The sequence below is a fragment of the Rhinatrema bivittatum genome, chromosome 1 (genome assembly GCF_901001135.1).
Source record: "Rhinatrema bivittatum chromosome 1, aRhiBiv1.1, whole genome shotgun sequence".
NCBI lineage: Eukaryota > Metazoa > Chordata > Amphibia > Gymnophiona > Rhinatrematidae > Rhinatrema > Rhinatrema bivittatum.
This window is the reverse complement of record NC_042615.1, coordinates 626,801,787-626,824,120: the sequence shown is the minus strand read 5'-3', so window position 1 is coordinate 626,824,120 and position 22,334 is coordinate 626,801,787. Positions and strand designations below refer to the sequence as shown.

At 40.1% G+C, this 22,334-nt stretch overlaps 1 protein-coding gene across 1 annotated transcript in view; it reads left to right on the top strand.

Annotated features, from left to right (window-relative positions):
* The window catches only part of MAN2A1 (mannosidase alpha class 2A member 1), a 485,077-nt gene that overhangs the window by 227,293 nt on the left and 235,450 nt on the right, over positions 1-22,334 (top strand). The window contains 1 exon segment of the mRNA XM_029571989.1: positions 9,363-9,565. Within this exon segment, the coding sequence (XP_029427849.1) occupies positions 9,363-9,565 (203 nt within the window).

Genomic DNA, 22,334 nt, shown 5'->3' with positions numbered 1-22,334 from the left:
CAAGATGCACCATAACAGAAGTGCTGAGGCTGAAGGATAAGAGGAAGAAGATAGTGAAGAAGGTCCAGATGACTTGCACCATGCAGAGAATATCATTCACTTGAAAGTGGACTTCTGGGTGGAAGGTTTCTTGCAGAAATTAAAATGACCTCCATATCTCTGGGCAGCAATAAGGAGGATACCACTGTGCATTCAACATCCATACCATAAGGGTCAATAAAAGATTCAGGTTGCAAGGCTTTTTGTTCTCCTGGATGATAAGAGTGGGAGATATTGCCAAAGTGGATCGAAGACTAAATTGACAGATGGAGGAGGTAAGGATACTACATCTGGCGCAGCCAACATAAGAACATGCCATACTGGGTCCGACCAAGGGTCCATCAAACCCAGCATCCTGTCTCCAACAGTGGCCAATCCAGGCCATAAGAACCTGGCAAGTTCCCAAAAACAGTCTTTCCCATGTTACTGTTGCTAGTAAATAGCAGTGGCTATTTTCTAAGTCACTTAATAGCAGAATAATGGACTACTCCTCCAAGAACTTATCCAATTCTTTTTTAAAACCCAGCTACACTAACCACATCCCTTGGCAACAAATTCCAGAATTTAATTGTGCATTGAATGAAAAAGACCTTTCTCCTATTAGTTTTAAATGTGCTACATGCTAACTTCATGGAGTGCCCCCTAGTCCTTCTATTTTCCGAAAGAGTAAATAACCTATTCACATTTACCCGTTCTAGAGCTCTCATGATTTTAAACACCTCTATCATATCTCCCCTCAGCAGTCTCTTCTCCAAGCTGAAAAGTCCTAACCTCTTTAGTCTTTCCTCATAGGGGAGCTGTTCCATCCACTTTATCATTTTGGTCACCCTTCTCTGTACCTTCTCCATCGCAACTATATCTTTTTTAAGATGCGGCAACCAGAATTGTACACAGTATTCAAGGTGCGGTCTCACCATGGAGCGATACAGAGGCATTATGACATTTTCTGTTTTATTCATCATTCCCTTTCTAATAATTCTCAACATTGTTTGCTTTTTTGACTGCTGTAGCACACTGAGCCGATGATTTCAATGTGTTATCCACTATGATGCCTAGATCTCTTTCTTGGGTGGTAGCTCCTATTATGGAACTTAACATTGTGTAACTATAGCATGGGTTATTTTTCCCTATATGCATCACCTTGCACTTATCCACATTAAATTTAATCTGCCATTTGGATGCCCAATTCTCCAGTCTCACAAGATCTTCCTGCAATTTATCACAATCTGCTTGTGATTTAACTACTCTGCATAATTTTGTCATCTGCAAATTTAAGGACCTCACTTGTTGTGCCCCTTTCCATATCTTTTATAAATATATTAAAAAGCACTGGTCCTAGTTACAGATCCTTGAGGCACTCCACTGTTTTATCTTTTTCCACTATGAAAACAGACCATTTAATCCTACTCTGTTTCCTGTCTTTATCCAGGACATCACCTCCTATCCCATGACTTTTTAGTTTTCTTAGAAGCTTGTTATGAGGGAGTTTGTTGAATGCCTTCTGAAAATCCAAATACTCCACATCTACCAGTTCATGTTTGTCCACATGTTTATAATACCCCTTCATAAAAATGTAGGAGATTTATGAGGCAAAACATCCCTTGGGTAAATCCATGCTGGCTATGTCCCATTAAACCAAGCTTGTCTAAATGTTCTATGATTTTATTCTTTATAACAGTTTCCACGATTTTTCCCAGCACCAAAGTCAGGTGAACCGGTCTATAGCTTCCTGGATCATACCTGGAGCCCTTTTTAAATATCAGGGTTACAATGGCCACTCTCCAGTCTTCAGTACAATGGATAAGCTACAAATTTTTATTTATTTATTTAAGCGTTTTTTTTTTTATACCGAGGTATAGCTAAGTGGCCTTCACTCCGGTTTACAATTGCAACAACTTATTACATTTAACAGTATAACTTAAACAGAGAAACTTACAAATTACAAATGGTTTCAACATTTATAACAATGTATATCTGTGAACAAAAAGGAACAAGGAAAATAAACGATGTAATTTCAGGCATCAAGCGGACTCTGTCATAGTCTTGGTAGTGCTATAGCATAACTTAATAGGTCTGAAATTTCATTTTTGAGTTCTTTCAGAACTGTGGGGTGTATACCATCTGGTCCAGGCAATTTACTACTCTTCAGTTTGTCAATCTGGCGTACTTCATCTTCCAGGTTCACCATAATTTGGTTCAGTTCATCTGAATCACCTTTGAAAACAGTCTCCAGGACGAGTATTCCCCCAGCATCTTCTTCAGTAAACACCAAAGCAAAGAATTTGTTTAGTCTTTCCACAATGGCCTTATCTTCCCTAAGTGCTCTTTAACCCCTCAATCATCTATAGTCCACTTGCAGGCTTTTCTTAGTATATATTTTTTAAAGTTTTTATTATGAGTTTTCACCTCTACTGCCAACTTCTTTTTCAAATTCTCTTAGCCTGTCGTATCAAAGTCTTACATTAACCTCTGCTGATATCTCGTCCTCACTGGCTGCTTTGAAGGAAGGGAAGAGCGCCTGGACCCGATGGTCTTACAGTGGACTTCTATTGCTCATTTCAGAAACAACTTGTCCCCAAGCTTCTCAATTTTTTTTAACTGCTATGTCTTCTCACCTAAAGTTCAATTCCTTTTTCTCAGAGGCTTGTGTTGTTGTGATTCCAAAGCAAGGGAGGGACCCTCAATTGGTCTCCAACTATAGACCTATTTCCCTTCTTAGTACTGATTATAAGTTATTTGCTAAAGTTCTAGCCACTAGATTGACGGCAGTTATGGGAGCTCTTATCCATCCTGACCAATCAGGCTTTATTAAGAATTGTCTCATCTCCAACAATGCACGGATGTTTTTTCATATCCAGGAATTGGCTAAATCTTCCTCAGTCCCGATTATAGCTCTCTCCTCGGACGCTGAGAAAGCATTCAACAGGGCCTTGCATATTGGAGACATTATGGTGCTTTGGTTTTGGTCCATCCTTTTTAGCGTGGATACAATTGCTATATCACTAACCTTCAGCCTTTTTATATCTCAACAATCTGATGTCTCCCCGCTTTGTTATATTGGGGTACTAGACAGGGCTGTCCCTTATCCCCTTTTCTTTTTAACTTGGCTTTGGAACCTCTGCTATTGGCTATTTGTAACACTCCTGCTATTGAAGAATATTGCTCTTGGTTCTGAGATTTATAAGCTTTCGGCATATGCAGATAATGTTTCATTATTTATTGCTCACCCCATCACTTCTCTCCCCCTTTTTTTTATTTATTTAACATTTTTTTTTGTATACCGTGTATTCGGTTTTGCCATCATAACGGTTTACAATAGGATAAAATAACATTAGGGTTTTAACATGGAGAATTTCATATATAACCGTTTGGAACATTGGAGAAGGAAATAGCAAGGTTGGATTAAATAGAAAAGAAAAAGTTCTTGTCAGTCTATTGTGAGATTCGTGGTTTTGATGAGTCTTCAAGGGTTGACAGGGTAGTGTCTCTGATTTCTTGGTGTTGTCTGGTTGTGGATCTGGTGGTGTTAGTGATTAAGTGCATCTGAGAATACTCTGAATAGCCAGGTTTTTTAATTCTTTTTTGAAAGTTTTGGTGTCAAATTGAAGTCTTAGATTGAGGGGTAAAGAATTCCATGTAGATGGGCTAGTGAAGGATATGGCTCTCTCTCGGGTTGATGCTAGATGGGTGATCTTTGCACGAGGAATTTTGAGGAGGCCTTTGTTCATTGAGCGAAGGTTCTTATTTGGAGCATGTACTTGGATATGTTCCGTTAACCAGTAGTTTTGTTGTCCTGTAATAATTGTGTGAAGGATTGATAGAACTTTGTAGTCTATTCTGTATTTAATTGGAAGCCAGTGTAAGGAGATTAGAGTTGGTGTGATGTGTTCTTGTTTCTTAGCTCCTGTGAGAATCTTGGCGGCTGCGTTCTGCAGTATTTGAAGTGGACGGATTGTGGTAAAAGGAAGGCCAAGGAGAAGAGAATTACAGTAGTCTAGGTTTGTAAAAAGTAGTAGTTGCAGGACTGTTCTAAAATCATTTTGTGAGAGGAAGGGTTTGAGGCGTCTGAGTGTCAGTAACTTGTGATAACCTTCTTTTATTTTTGTGTTATGGGTTTTGAAGGATAATTCTTTATCAATTGTTATTCCAAGGTTTCTGGCGTGGTCAACAGGAGAGATTGTTTCAGGGTTTTCTGTTTTAAGAGGTTGTTTGGTTGACTCATTGGTTTTTTTTTTATCAAGTATGATTAATTCAGTTTTCTCGATGTTAATTATGAGTTTTAGGTTTGATAGACATTGTTTGATTTTTGAGAGATAGAAGTTTATTTTCTTGTAGGTTTCTTTGAGGGTATTTTGAATTGGGACTAATATTTGAATATTAGTGTAAAGGAAGTGGGTCAAACCCAGATGATCAAGTGTGTGACAGATGGGTATGAGATGTTAAATAGTGTTGCTGACAGTGCAGATCCTTGTGGGACTCCTGTATTTAAGTTCACTTTATTTGAAAGGTTGTTGTTGAATATTATTTGGAAACTTCTTTTAGATAAATAAGAGGTAAACCATTTTAGTGTAGTGCCTGATAACCCTATTTCAGAAAGTCTGTCGAGTAGAATGGAGTGGTTTACTGTGTCAAAAGCAGCTGACAAATCTAGACGTAATAGAATGTAACTTTGTCCTTTGTCGAATCCTCGAAGAACTGTGTCATTAAGAGAAAGGAGTAATGTTTCCGTGCTTAGTTTTTTTCTGAAACCAAATTGAGCGGGGTGAAGTATGTTGTTCATCTCTAAGTTTTCTGATAGTTGGATGTGGATGATTTTTTCTATGATTTTTGCATTGAAAGGTAGATTGATATGGGTCTATAATTTTGGATGTTTTCCGGATCTAGGTTGTTCTTTTTTTATTAATGGTTTGATTGCTGATTTTAAGCATTCAGGATAAATCCCTTCAGTGAGGGAGAGGTTGACTATGTCCGTATTATTTTTATGATTGAGTTGTCAAGGAGTTTAATTGTTTGTTTGGGGATGCTGTCAATGGGGTGATTTGCTGGATTCATTTTTCTGATTAATTTTTGGATTTCAAGTGAAGAGGTGAAATCGAATTTGTTCCAGGTTGATGATGTTACCAGAGGTGGAATTGGCGTTTGGGTGAGTGTAGTGTTGTGAATGCTGGAGTTATTAGCTTTCTGATCTCGTATCTCTATTTATATGTATTCTGGTTACCGTGTAAAGTGGCATAAAAATGAGCTTCTCTCTTTGAATTCCCTTGGGTCTCATATAGATCTCTCAGCTTTCCTGTTTCATCTATCGGACAAAGGTATTAAGTATTTGGGTATAACTTCCAGGAACTATCTGACACCCTTTCTCATTGTGAGTCCTCTCGTCTGAACATATTACATGATTCCACTCTTCAGTGGTCTCCCTTACACTTAACTTGGTGGGGTTGCCTTGATACTATTAAGATGGTACTTGCCCTGTCTCTAAATTTTGTTTTTTCCATGGTTCCAATTTTTTTTTTTTCGATAGACTTTTATACACAAGTGGATTGCTTGCTTACCTGATTTTTTTTTTTTTTTTTGGCAACAAAAATCCCCTCAACTTGCTCTCTCGAAATTGAAGGATAAGAGTCGTAGGGGAGTTAATTTTCCAGACTTTTATATCACCAGGCCTTTATTTGACAGCAGGGATATCACTGGCTCTCTACTTTGCTAACCTTATCTGATTCTCCCCGCTGGGTTTCCATAGAGCGGAATTTATTCTTTCCCTTCTCCTTAGAGGCTATTATTGGGAAGACTCCTACTCGCTCTCTCAAAGCTCATCCTATTCTCCTCTCCACTCCACTCATAGGGCCTTCGTGGAATATGACCGCAGTATGTCTTCCTCTTCCACAGTATGGTTTCATCCACTCATTCTTATTGGTGCTTCTCCCTTTAATTGGAAGAGTTGGAAGGTTCATGGAATTTGGTTTCTTTCACAAATACTACGGATGGCTCTTATTTCTTTTTCTGAGTTGAGGCAGTTCCATTCTTTACATACCTCTCTGTTTTATACCTGGCTACAATTACGGGAGTGTTTAATGCCAGCTTTACTCTCCCAGTTTCGTTTAGCTGACTTTCCCAACCTATATCTAATGTACCGGAATTTTGGTCCCATGGAATACTTGTCTTCTCGATTCTATAAATCTCTCAAGAACTCTCTATTCCCTGCCCCATTAAGGTTACAAGCCTTCTGGTGTTTGGAATGCGATTGCTCTGATAATGCTGTGGGTTGGGGGTATTTTGGGGGCTCCTCACTACGTTTTTCACTGTCTTGCGGCTTAACTCAATCCTCCTTTTTTGTATCCCAACGAGTGATATGGACCCCCTGGAAGCTATTCCATGCAGGTGTAGCGGCCACACATAATTGTTGGTCCTGCTCTTTTCCCAATGCCATTCTATCACATGTTTTTTTGCCTCAATTTTTTCTCCTTTTGGCAGTACGTGTGAGGACTTATCTCCCACATTTTACACCTGGATTCCCCGATTACATACCTCATGGTATTCTTCACAGTGCGGTTCTGCCCTTTTTCTTTCTCCTCACCATCATAAACTGCTGGACTTTTTTCTAACCTTCAGAATTCATCTCATTTTATCCTTCTGGAAGCACAGTGAACTACTCAATGAGCACTATTGGTGGAATTCTCTTTGTTTTATAATGAAAATATTAAAAGGCTGTCACTATAAAAAAAATTGTCTTGCTTCCTGGTCCTGGGTGTGGAAACCATTAGATGATTATTTTAACTCTATGGATATCTCATCATAATGCACAACTGTTATTACCTTATAATCATTGTTATTTCTCCATTCATTGTTTGGGCAGCTCTATATGTATTTTGTCTTGGTGTTGCCTTTTTGTGTTATCCTTCCTTATTGTTATTGTCCTGTTATGATTTGTTGTATGGTTTTTATAATACATGCCAATAAACAGATTTGAACTAAAAAAAAAAAACCAAAAACAAAACAATTTTACATTCCACTGGGCAGAAATGTGACAGTGCTAAACTATTTCCCTCTGGTAACCAAGTCTCTATAAGAAAACCAAATCTAGTGCTTGATCTAAGATAAAATCAGAAATAGATAAGCACTTTTTATTAACTGAATGGGCATCAATAAGTCACTTCATCTCTTTAATACCCAGATGAGCGGAAATCCAACCCCTGGCTACCAGCACCAGCCTCCATTCTCTGGTCTTTCAGTTGCATTCCCGCTTTCTTCCCTGTGATTAGTTTCCTTTCCCCATAACATAATGTGATATTGGGGCTGGACAAGGATAGTACACTTTTGAAGACCAACACATCCTCCCACAAACAGAAGTCTGTCATTGTTGTCTTCTAAAGGGCACGCTAAGAGGCGCACACCTTTGGCAAGCCGTGTCAGTGTGCTGCTTACAGCAGCAGGGGCCCCTTGTGTACAGGTTGCAGATGACATCCAGTAGATTTGAAAAATTGTGTCAAGAAGGGGAAAGGAGTTAAGTCGCTGTTAGAACAGGTGCTCTCATGGGCCTCTCCCAGTACAGTAATTCATGGTAGATTACAACTGACAAAGGGCCCCTTACTTCTTCCTCAGGTCTGAGGCTCCAGGTCTCTAAGCAGCATGGGCCCCTTGTATACAGCGGCTTCCTCAGCTGACCTAGAAAGTGAAATTTAATTTAATTTAAAAAACTTTTTCTATACCGTCGTTTAGTAGAGCACTATCATAACTGTTTACAGTTAGGCACAAATATGTTTGGTTTGGTTTCTAAATTATCCAAAGGTGCCAGTATTATACGGTTACATAATTCAATAATATACTCTAAATGGGGAATGGGTGTGGTTACCATTTATGATTGTTAGCGTAATCATATGTTTATACTGTCTTTCAAATATAATACTTAAATATGAGAAAAAAATAATAAAAATAAGCAACCTCTGCATTTATACTGGTGACTCAGCTGTTTTTTGTGTTATTCAGCTATTTCACTGTGAAATGCTTTTTTGAAGAGCCATGTTTTTAAGCCTTTTTTGAAGAGTTTTAAATCTTTCATTAGTCTTAATTCCAGGGGTAATGTGTTCCATAGTAAAGGTCCTGCCAAAGGTAGTGCTCTCTCTCTGACTTGGGTCAACTTTGCTGTTTTGACTGAGGGTATGGTTAGTAGAGCTCTATTGGCTGATCTGAGACTTCTTTGAAGGACATGTAATCGTAGTGCGGTGTTTAGCCAGTCAGCCTGTTCGTCATTTATTAGTTTATGCACTGTGCATAGTGTTTTAATTGTACTCTTTGTTCTGTTGGGAGCCAGTGTAAATCTGCAAGTGTCTGGGTGATATGATCTCTTCTGCCTTTACCAGTAAGTATTCTGGCAGCCAAGTTCTGTAATTTGCAGTGGTCTGATAGTAGTATATGGCAATCCTAGGAAAAGTGTGTTACAGTAGTCCGTGCTGGCAAATATTAATGTTTGTAGTATTGTACGAAAGTGTTCCTGATTTAATAAGGGTTTTAGTCTTCTAAGGACCATAGTTGGCGTAGCCTTCTCTTGCTTTTATTGATATGTGTTGTTTTAAGGCTCAATTCCGTTGTCTATAGTTACTCCTAGGTTTCTAGCTTTATCAGTTAGCTCAACTGATTTGCCATTTTTAGTTCTGATGGGGATTTTGAATTCTTTCAATGTTTTTCGTTCAAGATGTATAAATTCTGTTTTTTCGATGTTGATTACTAGTTCCATTTGGTTTAATAGTTGTTTTATTATGTCTAGGTATAACATTGCAAAATTCAGTGTTTTTTCAATTGTTTCTTCAACTGGTAGAATTAACTGAATGTCGTCAGCATATATGTAGTGTATGATACCTAGCCCCGCTAGCAGGTAGCAGAGGGGGAGCATGTAAATGTTAAATAGCGTCGCCGAGAGTGCTGAACCCTGGGGGACTCCTGTCTTTAGTTTGATTTTGTCTGATATTGTGTTTTTTATCTGTACCTGATAAGATCTATTGTTCAGATAGGATGTGAACCATTCAATTGTTTTGTTTTGTAGACCTGGGCTGAGAATCAAACTCAGCTCATTCTGCATGACAATGTACTGTACTGCTACTGGAATGACCTATACCCTGACCCTTGATAATGTAGTTTCTGTACCATTTCTGGATTCTGCAAGCTGCCTACCTTATTTTCTCTTATCAACATGTTTAAATATTCATATTCCTTAGGAAGATAGACTGACAATGGTATTAGCATGAAGTGACATTTAAATCATTTTCAGCTTTCTAGATGGGTATATGTCATTTTTAAAAATAAAATAACCCCATACGTTTTTGTTACAGGCACAATTTGGGACACTCTCAGATTATTTTGAGGCTCTTCAAAAAGCTGATGCTTTAAAACAAAAGAACAGCAAATCATCATTTCCTGTTTTGAGTGGAGATTTCTTTACATATGCAGACAGAGATGATCACTACTGGAGTGGATATTTTACTTCACGGCCCTTCTACAAACGACTTGAGAGAATTCTGGAATCCCACTTAAGGCAAGAATATTTACTTCTAATGGTAAAATGATCAAGGAAAATTGTTAAATAGGTATAAACAAAACATTTTTTTATTTTCTTTTTTCATGCATTTACATACATCAAGAAGAATTCTTGTTACAGAAATAGGAGGTACTACAAAAAAAGTTACAATCTGAAAATCTGGTTCTTAAACACCAAGGTATTGCACCCCCTTGCTTTTAGAAAGAAATGGGGGGGGGACGACGACAAGGGAAAATAAAGCAAAAATACCAAGGACAATTTAAAAAAAGAAAAACTGAGAAAAATAGCTGACAACCAAATTTTGCTGACAATTTTGCCGACAAACAAATAAATCACTTAAGTGTGGGAGTCTAAAAACACAAGTTGCTGAGATGGCTCAAAGAAAATGTAATTCACATTTTGATATTTCAAAAGACATTTGCAAGGATAACAGAGTAGAAAATGAGCCCCCTTAGCAACCACCTCAAGATGCATATCAAGAAACTTTTTACAGCATGATTGGGTGGCTCTGGTAATAGAGAGAAATAGTTACGAAAAAATCATTTTAAGACATTATTTCTGTCCAACTAGAAGGAGAAATTCACCAAAAGAGATCCTCTTTGCTTTATTTCGAAAGATTGTGATGTTTCTAAGATGGTTATAGATCTAATGTATGATCTTGAGGTTGAAAACCTTCTGCATTTTCAGTGGAAGATGGTAAATAGAAAGCTTTGGTTATTACTGGCATACCTTCTTTAGGCATTTTCAAAACTTGAGAAATGTAACTCTTAAAAAGTTCAACAGGTGAAATCAAGCTTATGATAGGAAAGTTCAAAACTCTTAAATTCAAGCTTCTAAGGGAGTTTTCTAAGTTCTCCAGCTTCTTGGCTTGTACTTGCTCTGATTGAACTAGAGTATGTTGAACTTTCTCCACCGAAGATATCTGCGACTCAAGTGTCCATCTTAGTTGCAGTCTTAGTTATAGCAGCTGTATTTATTTGTGTTTCATTATTTGTATCCAGAATAACTTTGCTTAATGATGTAATTGAAACCTCCAGAATAACCAGAGCATCCCATACTGATTCCAAGGTAATATTAGATGGTTTTGAGAGACGAGGTTTAAAGGAAATAATATTCGCCAAAATACTTCCACTGCCATTAGACTCTCCACTTACAGCATCTAAGGAGAGTGGCTTCTGGATAGAGACAGCCAGACCAAGTTCAGAATATCCACCAGAGGAACTTGCAGCAACAAACAGCTCTAAGCTGTGCCCCTTAGGTGTTATCAGTACAAACTCTGTTCTCATCCTGGGCCTTCCGTTCAGTATTCATATCCCCCCGAGTTACCTTTTGGGAGGGGTCGATGAATCATCCGGTGTTAGATGGCCCTGGGAAGGAGGAATTGGTGTGTTTGGAGCTCCGGGGGTTAAAGAGATGGCCTCTGCCAGCAGAGATGGTGTTTGCGGCATGCACGCCCTTTTCTGTCCCTGGCGTTCCAGCAAAGAAAGTCTCAATCCGCGGTTGATTAATCTCAAGCGAGGGAGAGCTGGTAGTACTCTCCCTCAGCTTGGCTTTCCATTTGGTATGGGGCATATCGGTCTGAGGAAAAAATATCATGAAATTGGAGAGAGAGATGTCTTGCTGTGCTTCTCAGTAGGCAGCCATCTTGTCCCCTACCAAACAAAACATTTTAGAAATGTGAAACTGCATCATAGTGGTGGTTTTATAAATTGGTTGTTACTACTGTTGGTAACATTTTCCCTGGAAAACTACTGCATGGCACACTGCAGATGACTTTAATTCACATGCCTTATTTACACTTACCCAAATATAAGCAATCCATCTTGTCACGAAACCCTTATTTATATTTTCAAAGCATTAAAAGCTGGCCACTTTTTCTTGCCACTCTTATTTTGTGGTAGAATAAAATGGGAATTATTTAATTAGAGGAGAATGTTTTCCATTACTGTTGGGCTTAGGTTAAAGAAGTACAGAATCCTTCTCTGGTATAATTTCCACCTCTGTGAAGAAATGTTTCAGAGAGAAAAAATGCTTCCTGTTTTAAATATTTAAAACTAATGGTGCTCATTAGCGCATGTTTTAGATACTAGTGAAATTAGAAAACTAGAATATCCTGATAGGCTGCAATGAAGGTTGAATCAACCCAGATGGAGCAAGAGAGATGAATTTTTCCAAATTGCTTGTATCATCAGCTAATAAGCAGTTTGTAAATACAAATAAAGATAGAAGTACACATAAACATAATTTAAAATGTCCATACGTGAATGCCATAAGTCTGAAAAATAATATTGGAGAATTAGGATGTATGGCACTAATTGAAGATATAGACACCTTAGGCATTTTAGAGACCTGGTTGAAGAAGGATAATCAACTATGTTCTTTGTGGACTTTCGGGACAAATTCAACCACTCAAGTGGATGATGTCACTGATGGTGCCAATGTGGAACTGTGCTCTCTCAGAGCTCAGAAAGACTATTCCACACTACTATATACCTTTTAGCCAGTTGAACCTACATATTGGCTACAGTGTTCATGACAATGCTGGGCCACATGGCAGCTACAGTCCACGTAATACCCTTTGCTTGATTGTACATGAGAGAAGCACAATAACATCTCAAACACTTATGGAATCAATATTTGCAACCTCTATCCAAGATCCTCTCCATTGCCTTGAAATGGTGGAGTCAAACTCCAGTCTTCTATGTGGCAATTGTTTTCACCCTCCCAGATACAGCAAGTGTGGACAACAGATGCCTCTAGCTAAGGGTGGGGAGCCCATCTGAATAGTGTTTGCTGTCAAGGAACTGGGTTCATGCAAGAGAGAAGCTTATACAAACATTTTCTAGAACTGAGATCCATTTTCAAGGTCTTCACAGTATTCCAAGTATGGTTGAAGGGGGCTGTGGTGCAAATTTGAACAGAAAATATAGTGGCAATATTTACATAAACAAGGATGAAAATGTTCCTCTAAGCTGTGTCGGGAAGCTTTCAAAATTAGGAACTAGGCAATTCCAAGACAATTGCTTCTACTTGGCATTTATCTGCTGGACTGCTGTCTGACCTGGTGTGCCTGCCTGGCTGAGTACCAATGAAGGGTCACTTCACTTCCTTCCTCCCTCTGTGCATCTGAGACGACAGGCTTCCTGGACAATTGGTTCTACCCCTGAGTGACATCATGTAGCATAAACCTTTAAGGAGACCCATGATGCTGGAGGTGAGCGTGTCTGTCGTATGCTTCCCCCTTTGTGCGTCCCTTCGTGCACACCTGGAGTCCTGCTTTGAGTTTCAAGAAGTTCTAAAATATCATCTATCAAGAAGATTGAGAAGTGGGCCAGCGTTTCTACTTGTGTGATCCATGGCCACTTTTTTTCCAATCCTGGCCATCAAAGGACAAAGAAGATATGGTGTGCTTTCTTAAGAACCTGAAATGCTTTCAAGAAGAGAGCCTGCCCTATTTAAGATCAATAAACATGGGCATCCTGTTGAATTCCCCAGCTTTTGTAATGTTATCTTTTATTTTACTAAATGTACAATCTATTAAAAAAAAAAAAAATACCAGTCATTTTTTATTTCATACATGTTAGTAATGCTGATTATATCTACTTCACAAAAACTTGGTTGTCTGATTCAGACCAGGTTATTGTTAACCAGTTATCTTTCTCAGAATATATGGCCTTTTCTCAACCATGAGAGGGCAAACGAGGGGGTGGCTATTATCAAACATTCTTTGCAGTTGGCTCCACTTAAAACTATCTCCCCTCCTTTGGAGGCACTAACATCTGATCTCTTTATTCTTTGTTTAGTCTACTGCCCCCTTGGGATTTTAGCCCACAGTATGTCCCCCTTAATTGAATTATTTGCAAGTAGTTCTATAGATATTATAAGAGCTGTTATAGAAGGGATTTTAATCTTCAAATATTACCCATGGTCTGCGAGACCTTTCTGGAGTCTAACAGCAATGGGACTGTCCCAAGCTATTACCAGTCTCATTCATAGGGATGGTCATACCTTAGACTAAGGGCCGGATTTTAAAAGGGGTACGCGCATAACCCTTTTAAAAGCCCCCCTGCGCGCGCCGAGCCTATTTTGCATAGGCTCGGCGGCGCGCACAAGCCCCGGGACGGGTGTAAGTCCCGGGGCTTGCAAAAAGGGGCGGTCGGGGGCGTGGCCAGGGGGCACGGTTTGGGATCGGGGGTGTGTTCGGGGACGTGGCAGAGTGCCCCGACACAGCGGCGTGCGTAAGTTACTACTGCCCGGAGGCAGTAGTAACTTTTCTGATAAAGGTAGGGGGAGGGGGGTTCTAGATAGGGCCGGGAGGGTGGGATAGGTAGGGGAAGGTGCGGGGGGGGGGGGGGGGGGTGGAAGGAAAGTTCCCTCCGAGGGAACTGGCAGCGCGCGCAGGGCTCGGCGCGCGCAAGTTGCACAAATGTGCACCCCCTTGCGCGCGCCGATCCTGGATTTTATAAGATCCGCGCGTATCTTATAAAATCCAGCGTACTTTTGTTCGCGCGCTTTCTTTTAAAATGTACCCCCAAGTTTTCTTAAATCAAGATTTCACTGATATCGAATATGACCCTATTCATATAAATCCTATTCTTTGGTCTGATCATAATTTAATACTCTTTAATATTAAATGCCGCATTTTAAACAATGACAAAAAAGCTAGGAAGATTCAGGTAGAAAAGAGGGGTCATATTGATCCAGACAAACTAAAAACTCTTTGTGAAAGAATTGGACAATGTAGACTTTAGGAACTGTGACTGGGCAGTAAATTATTGAAATTAAACCAATACTGAGATAATCGGTAATTTAATCCCTTTGAGAATGGTAACTTATGTTCATATTTATATCCCATTCTAGGCCGGGTAAATGTTGTCAACAATCGGGCCAAAATTTCTCCTTGGTACAATGAGGATTTAAATGAATTCTTAGAAAGAAAGCAAGAGAATTTGGTGGAAAGCCAAATCTAAACTTAGAAAATTACAGGATTTGTCTAACAAAATATAAGCAGATGGTTAATAAAGCTAAGAAGCAATTGTATTCTAAAAAAAAAAATCTATGCAAAGGCTTTAATAGTAGAGCTTTATTTTCAGCAGTAAAAAATTTGGATCGCCACTGTCATCTCACAGTTTTGAAAATTTGCTTCCCTTTTCAATGAAAAAATTGAGAAGTTAATTAGTTTGCTTCCACTAGAGCAGGATACTCAGTTTCCTGCTGTAATGCTGTCTCCAGATTTGGGACCATTTTAATTTAGTTTCACTAGTGGATGTTCAACAGACTATTTCAAAGTTAAATCCCACTCCCTGTAAGCTAAATACCATGTCTGTGGGATTTTTAAAAGCTATAAAAAAGATTTCTCCTTACTTAAATATGATAGTAAATCTTTTATTTACTGAAGGCTATTTTCCAAAAGATATTAAGAGCCATAGTCAGACAGCTTTTAAAAAATAAAAAGTTAAATCCTAAAGTTTTATCTAGCTATTGTCCAGTTTCTTTTCTTTCTTTCATGGCCAGGCTTATTGAGAACCTGGTTCTGACACAAATATCTGATTATCTAGAAGAACATTTCCTATTATAAATGAATCAATTTGAGTTTTGAAAACATAGTAGTACTGCAACTCTTCTATTTTTGATATGGTTTGGAGGGGCTTCGATGGCAGCCAAAATTATTTTAGTTCTTTTATATATCTCTGCCACCTTCAATACTATTGACTACAATATTCTGATTTGCCAGTTTAAAAGAATTTGGTATTAGTAGGAAAACTTTTTACAATGGTTTAGTTCTTACCTGAATGAGAGAACCCAACAGATCAGAGTAGGGACCAAATCTTCAAAATGGTGAGACATTCACAGTGGGGTGCAACAGGGATTGGATTGGTGAAGTCTGCAATACTTTTTAATATTTACTTAATCCCATTGTGTAAATTACTGGTGGGTTTGGGTTTGCATTGTTTATTTACATAGATGACATACAATTGTTCATGCCAATAAAAATCTGTTTCTTCTTCTATTGAATATCTGAAAATCTCTTTGGAAGCCATTAAAAAATGGATGTCGTATAACTGTCTAATCTTAAATCTGACTAAATGTGAAACCATTCTATTAAGAACTAAGGATTTAACAGAAAATATCAGTGTTGAATGTAATGTTATTTGCCATTAGGGATCTAGGTGTTTTGTTGGATTCATATTATCCATGAGTGCACACAAAAAGTTTGATTCATTCAGGAGATTTTAAACTTTGTACGTTGAAATGCCCAAAGCCATTAGAGCTATTTGATTTCAGGTCTGTACTACAATCTTCATTTTTTTTCTGGTTTTACTATTGTAATTTTGTTTTGGGGTCTTTCAAAATCGACGCTTCAGCTATTACAACTGCTTCAAAATTCAGCTGGCTGGTTATTAACAGGCAGCAAGAAATATTACTACATCACCCCAGTCCTAGCTGCATTGCATTGACTCCCTATTCATTCGTGAATATAAAATATAAAATTCAGATGTTAATCCATACGCTTATTGGCAGTCTAAAAACTTCTTGGTTAGGCAACGTGTTAAGTCTACACTTCATTTCAAACTCTCACTCCCAAAATAAAGAATTATTTGAAATTCAATCTATCTGATCACATTTAGGAGAGAACAGAGACCGAGCCTTCTAGGTTGCTGGCCAAGTTCTTTGGAATAGAGATGCCAAAGTATTTGAAAATCCAGGCCAAATCCACTGTTTTTAAGAAGACCCTGAAAACGTGACTGTTTCATTCTGAATTTGGAAGTGATCTGGTTTGAACATTAATGACGGAGACTGTGGGTGCACTCAGAAATAGTGTTTAAGACCCCTTTCCATTATTTTGGAACGCTGTGCATGAAGTAGCTTGTCGGAGTTTATGTAAGGAAACTGCCTGTTGGTGGTGTTTTGCACACTTATGTATGTAATGTTATGCTTGTAAACCGCTATGACCTTTGTGAGTGTGTGGAAGAAAAAAAACATATATCTCAGGTAAGGACAGTGTATTAGCTGACTCCTTGAATTAGTGTTTTCACTGCCGTGGATCTGGTCAATCTTTGGATTCGGCCTATTGGCTTGGCCCTCAGCAAGGCTCTTGCCGCTCTGCGGGATGACATGCTGCGCCTACGATTGCCGTAAGAAATCAGTGGTTTATTAATATCTGTCACAAACAACTTATCTTTTCCTGATCAAGTTTGTTTTTTTTTTCTTTCCCCGGGGTTGGAACTCCTAGCCCTCGGCCTATGGAGGCCCAACTGCTTCACTGTCTCCCACCTTCAGGTCTGTCTGTCTTAATTATTAATTACTCTATGATCCCTCCCCTTAGCTGTGCTATCCTGGGGGTATCTATCCCTTTTTGCTCCCCACGGGCACTGATAACATGCACCCAAAATCCTTATTCATAGCCTGCTGCTCTACCCCCTTACTTTTTTGGCTACCTGCTCTACCCCTTACTACTTGGCTACCTATCATACCATCCATGTTGCCTACTCAGCAGTGCATCTTATGTAGCACCTTTATTATCATCTTTTTTTTTTTTTTTTTTTTTTTTGCAATACTTGGTGCCTGTAGACGCCTTTCCCTTCCTGGCCATGCGCTGGGCAGTTGGCTGGCGGGCTGGTCAGCCCGCATATATTATTATTGGGTCCCGTGCCTTCCCCTCTTTGTTAAAAATTGCTGCAATCTTGCAAGCCGTATGGCCTGAATAGTTACACATGTAACTCCCCCGTGCCCCCCCCCCACCTCCTCGAGCCCAAGGCAGGGGGGTGGGGGTGTCTCACTCCTATTACCTTGGCCCGGCTATCAGCCCATCCCCACATTATATTTTATTTATATATATATTTTACATCTTAATTTAATTTTTTTTTATTGGCACCTGCCTCTCTGGGCCGTACCCCGTGCCCACCAATCCCAGCTTTGTGGGGGCCGCGCCAATCCCTTTTTTTCCCAGGGCCTTCTAATCCCATTCTCCCAGGGCCCTCTCATGCCAGCCAAAATTGGGCAATCCGTGCCACAAACCCGGCAAACAGAAAAACAACATTCACCATATTTTTCTTTATTAAATATATATATTAAAAATGTTTTTTTTATACTTGCGGTTAGAAGACCGTGCTTGAGAGGGCTGCCGGTGCAGCCATGTGGTCCACTCCATAACGGGGCCACCCCGCTGGCGTACGATCTGTCCCCCTGACGCGTTCGGGCCGGGTTTTCTGCACACGCGGTCGGGCTTTGCTACGCTCGCAGTTGGATCCGGCGCTGTCCGGGTGCTGATCAGCTGCATGGGTGGGAGTCCCTGATGCTGGTTCCCTACTTCTCTGGCTGGCCCCGCGAAAGGGGCTCGCCGCTGCCGGTTCTCTCCTCGTCCGGGCTGGGTCGCTCACCCTCCTTGTGTCTCCTCGAGGCTGCTGTCGGTTTTGCTGGCTCGAGGAGGCTGCTTTCGGCTTCGCTGGCTCGAGCACAAAAGGGGCAGTTCTAGTTTTGTCGCAGCCCTTTGAGTGCCGCCGTGTCATCAGCCGGTGCCATGGTCGCCGCCGCCGACGTGCCCTGCTCGCTCTCCCTTCTCCCTTCACCCCTTCCCCTGACGGACCACCGCATATCGTGGGTGGTGCACCCTTACGGGGGTGGGCTCTGGCCAGGAGGCTCAGGCCCACCTATTTCCTATTACACATATGGGGAACACGAAGGAATAGATCTTTGCAGCAACATTCAACCACAAGCTCCCTCAGAGACCAAATCTATTGGTTTTAGCATCGGATGCATTCCCAATTTCATGGAACAAGCATCTGATGTATGCATACCATCCAATACCTCTGATCTCCAAAATAATAATCAGATTAAGAGGAGGAAGAACAATGATTCTAATAACCCTTTTTTGGCCAATCCAAATGTGGTTTCTGTGACATCAGACTAGCTTTCGTTCAACCGATTTGGCTTCACAACACAATGGAGCTCTACTCATCCCATTCTTCAATCCTTAGTACTCACTGCCTTGATATTGAAAACAAAATGATGCAAGACTTGCCTTTCTCTTCAGCAGTGAAAGAGGTAACTTTAGTGAAAAAGCTATCTATTAGACTCTTGTACACCGAATGGAAAATCCTTTTCATTTAATAGTATATTTCAAAAAGAAAACCCAATTCATTGTTCTACTTCCTCTAATTCAGGGCTAAAAACAAGCTCGGTAAAAATACATTTAAGCATTGTAGCAGCATATCACCAACAATTAAATAGACTTCTGTCTCATGCATTTGTAAAGTGACAAAATTCATTAAGGGACTTTTCCACATTTGATCTCGCATGAAAGTTCCACCTGTACAATGGGACCTCAGTGTCATCCTTTCCAGGCTGAAACTTCCTCCATTTGAATTCTTAGCATCAATCCATTTAAAATTTTTATCTTGGAAAGTTCTCTTTGACAGCGGTCACATCAGTCCACAGAGTGAGTGAGCTTCAGGCCTTAGCAGGGCATGCACTTTTCACTCAGATTTACAATAATAGAGTAGTATTAAGGATTCATCCAAAATTCTTTCCTAAAATTATTTTTTAATTTTATCTAAATCAGTTCATAATACTTCCTTTGTTCTTTCTTAAACCTTATTCTAGCAAAGCAGAATAGTCCCTGCATATGCTAGACTGCAAAAGGGCCCTACTTTTTTTTTTTTTTTATCTAGAAAGGACCAAACATTTCAGAATATCATCCCAGCTTTTCGTTTCATATGATCCAAATAGGGCCATGCAGCTAAGAAGCAATCTTTCTTCCTGGTTCTCAGATTGCATTAACTATTGTTATAAAAGTAGGAGCGTTCTCTTCTCGGTAAAGTGAAACCTCAATAAATCCAAGCAACTTCAGCTTCTGTAGCTCACCTCAGATCAGCATCTACAGAAAACAGCAGTAAGGCAGACACCAGGCTTGCAATTCACACTTTTACCAAACATTACTATCTAGAGCAAGATTATTGTAAAGATAGTAACTTTGGTTCAACAGTTCTAAAGAATTTATTTAGTTAAGTGCTTCACCTCTCCCACCTGTCTCTCTTACTGGGTTGCAGTAAATTAACAAGTAAAAAAACTTCTGATGCAGCCCTTGACTAGGGAGTCTCCATTTGTGTGACTGAATTAGTCCTGCTTATCCATGGAGAAAAGAATTGCTTAACTGAGACAGGTGTTCTCTGTAGACAGCAGATCAAGTTGGTGGAAGAGTGACATTACACAGTGTGTTAAGTATAGCGTACAGAGAAGCACGATAAGTTCTGTATGTGGTCTAGCATCTGACCAGGGTCCCAGCACTCTGTGTGCCCTCTCTATCTTGATGACCCTGGGTGCTGCTTCTAAAGTATCAGGCTGTGTGCCCCTCCTGTAGCAAAAATCTACACAGCTTTTCAGCCATCTCTTGCGCATTGCCATACTCCGAGTGATTCAGAGACCCCTCTTATCCGAATATTACACCTTCTAGACCTATTCTCCAGGTCTTCAACTTTGTCTTGGAGGTTAGCTAGTTCAGTTTCCAGCAGACTTTATGTATCTAATTTAGTTAACGCCGCGGCATGATTATCTGTTTGCACATCTGTTATCTATATGGTGGCCCAATATATTGAGAACTTCCCTCAGGTCATTAATGGAGGCCAAAAGTTCTTGTTTGTGTAATTTAAGGTCTGCCCTGATCTCCAGGAACCACCCCCGAAACTCATCCCGCAGTTTCAGGGAAACCATCGAGGTTTCAGTCTGTCGGCTCGATGTCACCGGCGCTATCTTGGGGGTGGGCTCAGAGGCTGCTCGTTGCGGCCTGCTCAGGCCTGTCCACGCTGCCCTCTGCTATCTCCGGTGGCAGTTTACTAAAAGAAAACTGCTTAAGATCTGCCGTTTTTCGCTTCGCCGCCATCAGCAACTTAGCAGTGCTGGGGAGGTATCGGGGCTCAGTTTGATCGCTCTAGGTAAGGTTTTTCAGCTGCTTTTTATTCCGGGGAGAGATCCCTGCATTTATGCAACCATTCTCAATTCTGGCGGAAGAGCGCCCCCTATTTCCTGATTTTTAACAGATTGAATATGGCATGTGCAAAAACTTGGACACCCTTTTAGTCAGTACTTTTTAGCATCTCCCTTGGCAAAATTAATAGCTTCCAAAGATGTCCTGGAATTTTCCCACTCTATTCCTTGTAGAATTCTTCTACCTCAAACATTCTTGGGTCTCCTTGCATGCACTGTTTGAGGTTTCCTGAAAGGTTTCAATGATATTCAACTCTTTGGACTGTGAAGACCATTCCAAAATCTTCATTTTTCTTTCCTGTAAATACTTCATGGTTGATTTTGAAGTAGATTTCAGATCATTGTCTTGCTGAAATATCCCACTTCCTTTCAGCTTCAGTTTCTTCACTTATAGTGGAACACTAGTTTGTAGGATGCAGTGATGTATAGTTACATCTGTTCTTCATTCCACATGTCCAGTATTTGCTGGCACTGGCTGCTCACAACTCTAAAGCATAATAGATCTATCCTTGTGTTTAAATGTTTGGCAAGGTATTCTTTTCTTCAAATGCTTCACAATTTTTCTCCAAATATATTTTGTGTATTTATGACTGAATAGTTCAATTTTTGTTTTATCTGTCCAAAGTAATCTGTTCAAAAATTGTTTTAGGCTTATCAAGGTTTTGTTTTGCATACTTAGTCAATTTTGTGATGCGGTTATTGAAAAGGTTTCATAAGAACATAAGAAATTGCCATGCTGGGTTAGACCAAGGGTCCATCAAGCCCAGCCTGTTTCCAACAAAGGCCAAACCAGGCCACAAGAACCTGGCAATTACCCAAACACTAGGAAGATCCCATGCTACTGATGCAATTAATAGCAGTGGCTATTCCCTAAGTAAACTTGATTAACAGCCATTAACAGCCAAAACAAGACTGAAATCCTTCATATCTCCAATGACCGTCTCTCAGTCCCTCTCAACATCAACACCTCTAAAAACATAGGGGTGCAACTTACAACATCTACAAAAAATCTGGGAGTGACTATTGACAGTGAACTCAACCTCAAGCACCACATCTCCAACATGATCAAAGATGGATTCTTCAAACTACAAACACTAAAAAAAAAAAAAAGCTCAAACCTCTTCTTCACACTCAGGACTTTCGAACAGTACTACAAACTATAATTTTTTCAAAACTAGACTACTGTAACACGATACGCCTTGGCCTCCCCTAAATTACCATCAGATCTCTTCAGGTACTACAATACGACGCCGCCAGGTCCATCACAAATATAAAAAAATGCAACCACATCACACCCACACTAAAAGAACTTCACTGGCTTCCCATCAGCCAAAGAATTCAATACAAAACCCTCACCCTCATCCACAAAAAAAATAAACAACGAGATGAATTGGTTAACCACTGCCATACTCCCATACTCCACACAGAGAAATCTCAGATCCTCAGACTCTGGCCTTCTCACCGTTCCCAACTCCAAAACAGCACACCTCACCTCCACCCGCAAATGAGTCATATCCGTGGCGGGCCCCACACTTTTGAACTCTCTCCCACCCCTACTCAGAAACAAACCTTCCAATCAAGTATTCAAAAAACAACTGAAAAACCTGGCTCTTCAGAAAAGCCTCCCCCCCCCCCCCCCTCGGGCTCATCGCTGCCTCGAAAATGAAACCCTAACCGCCGTCACCCACCCAAAACTCACCCCCAGCTCCCCACATTTAATCGCTCTTTCCCCCCCCCTCTCCCCCCCCCCCACCCCACGTTTTATAAGCTTTCCACCAAAGTC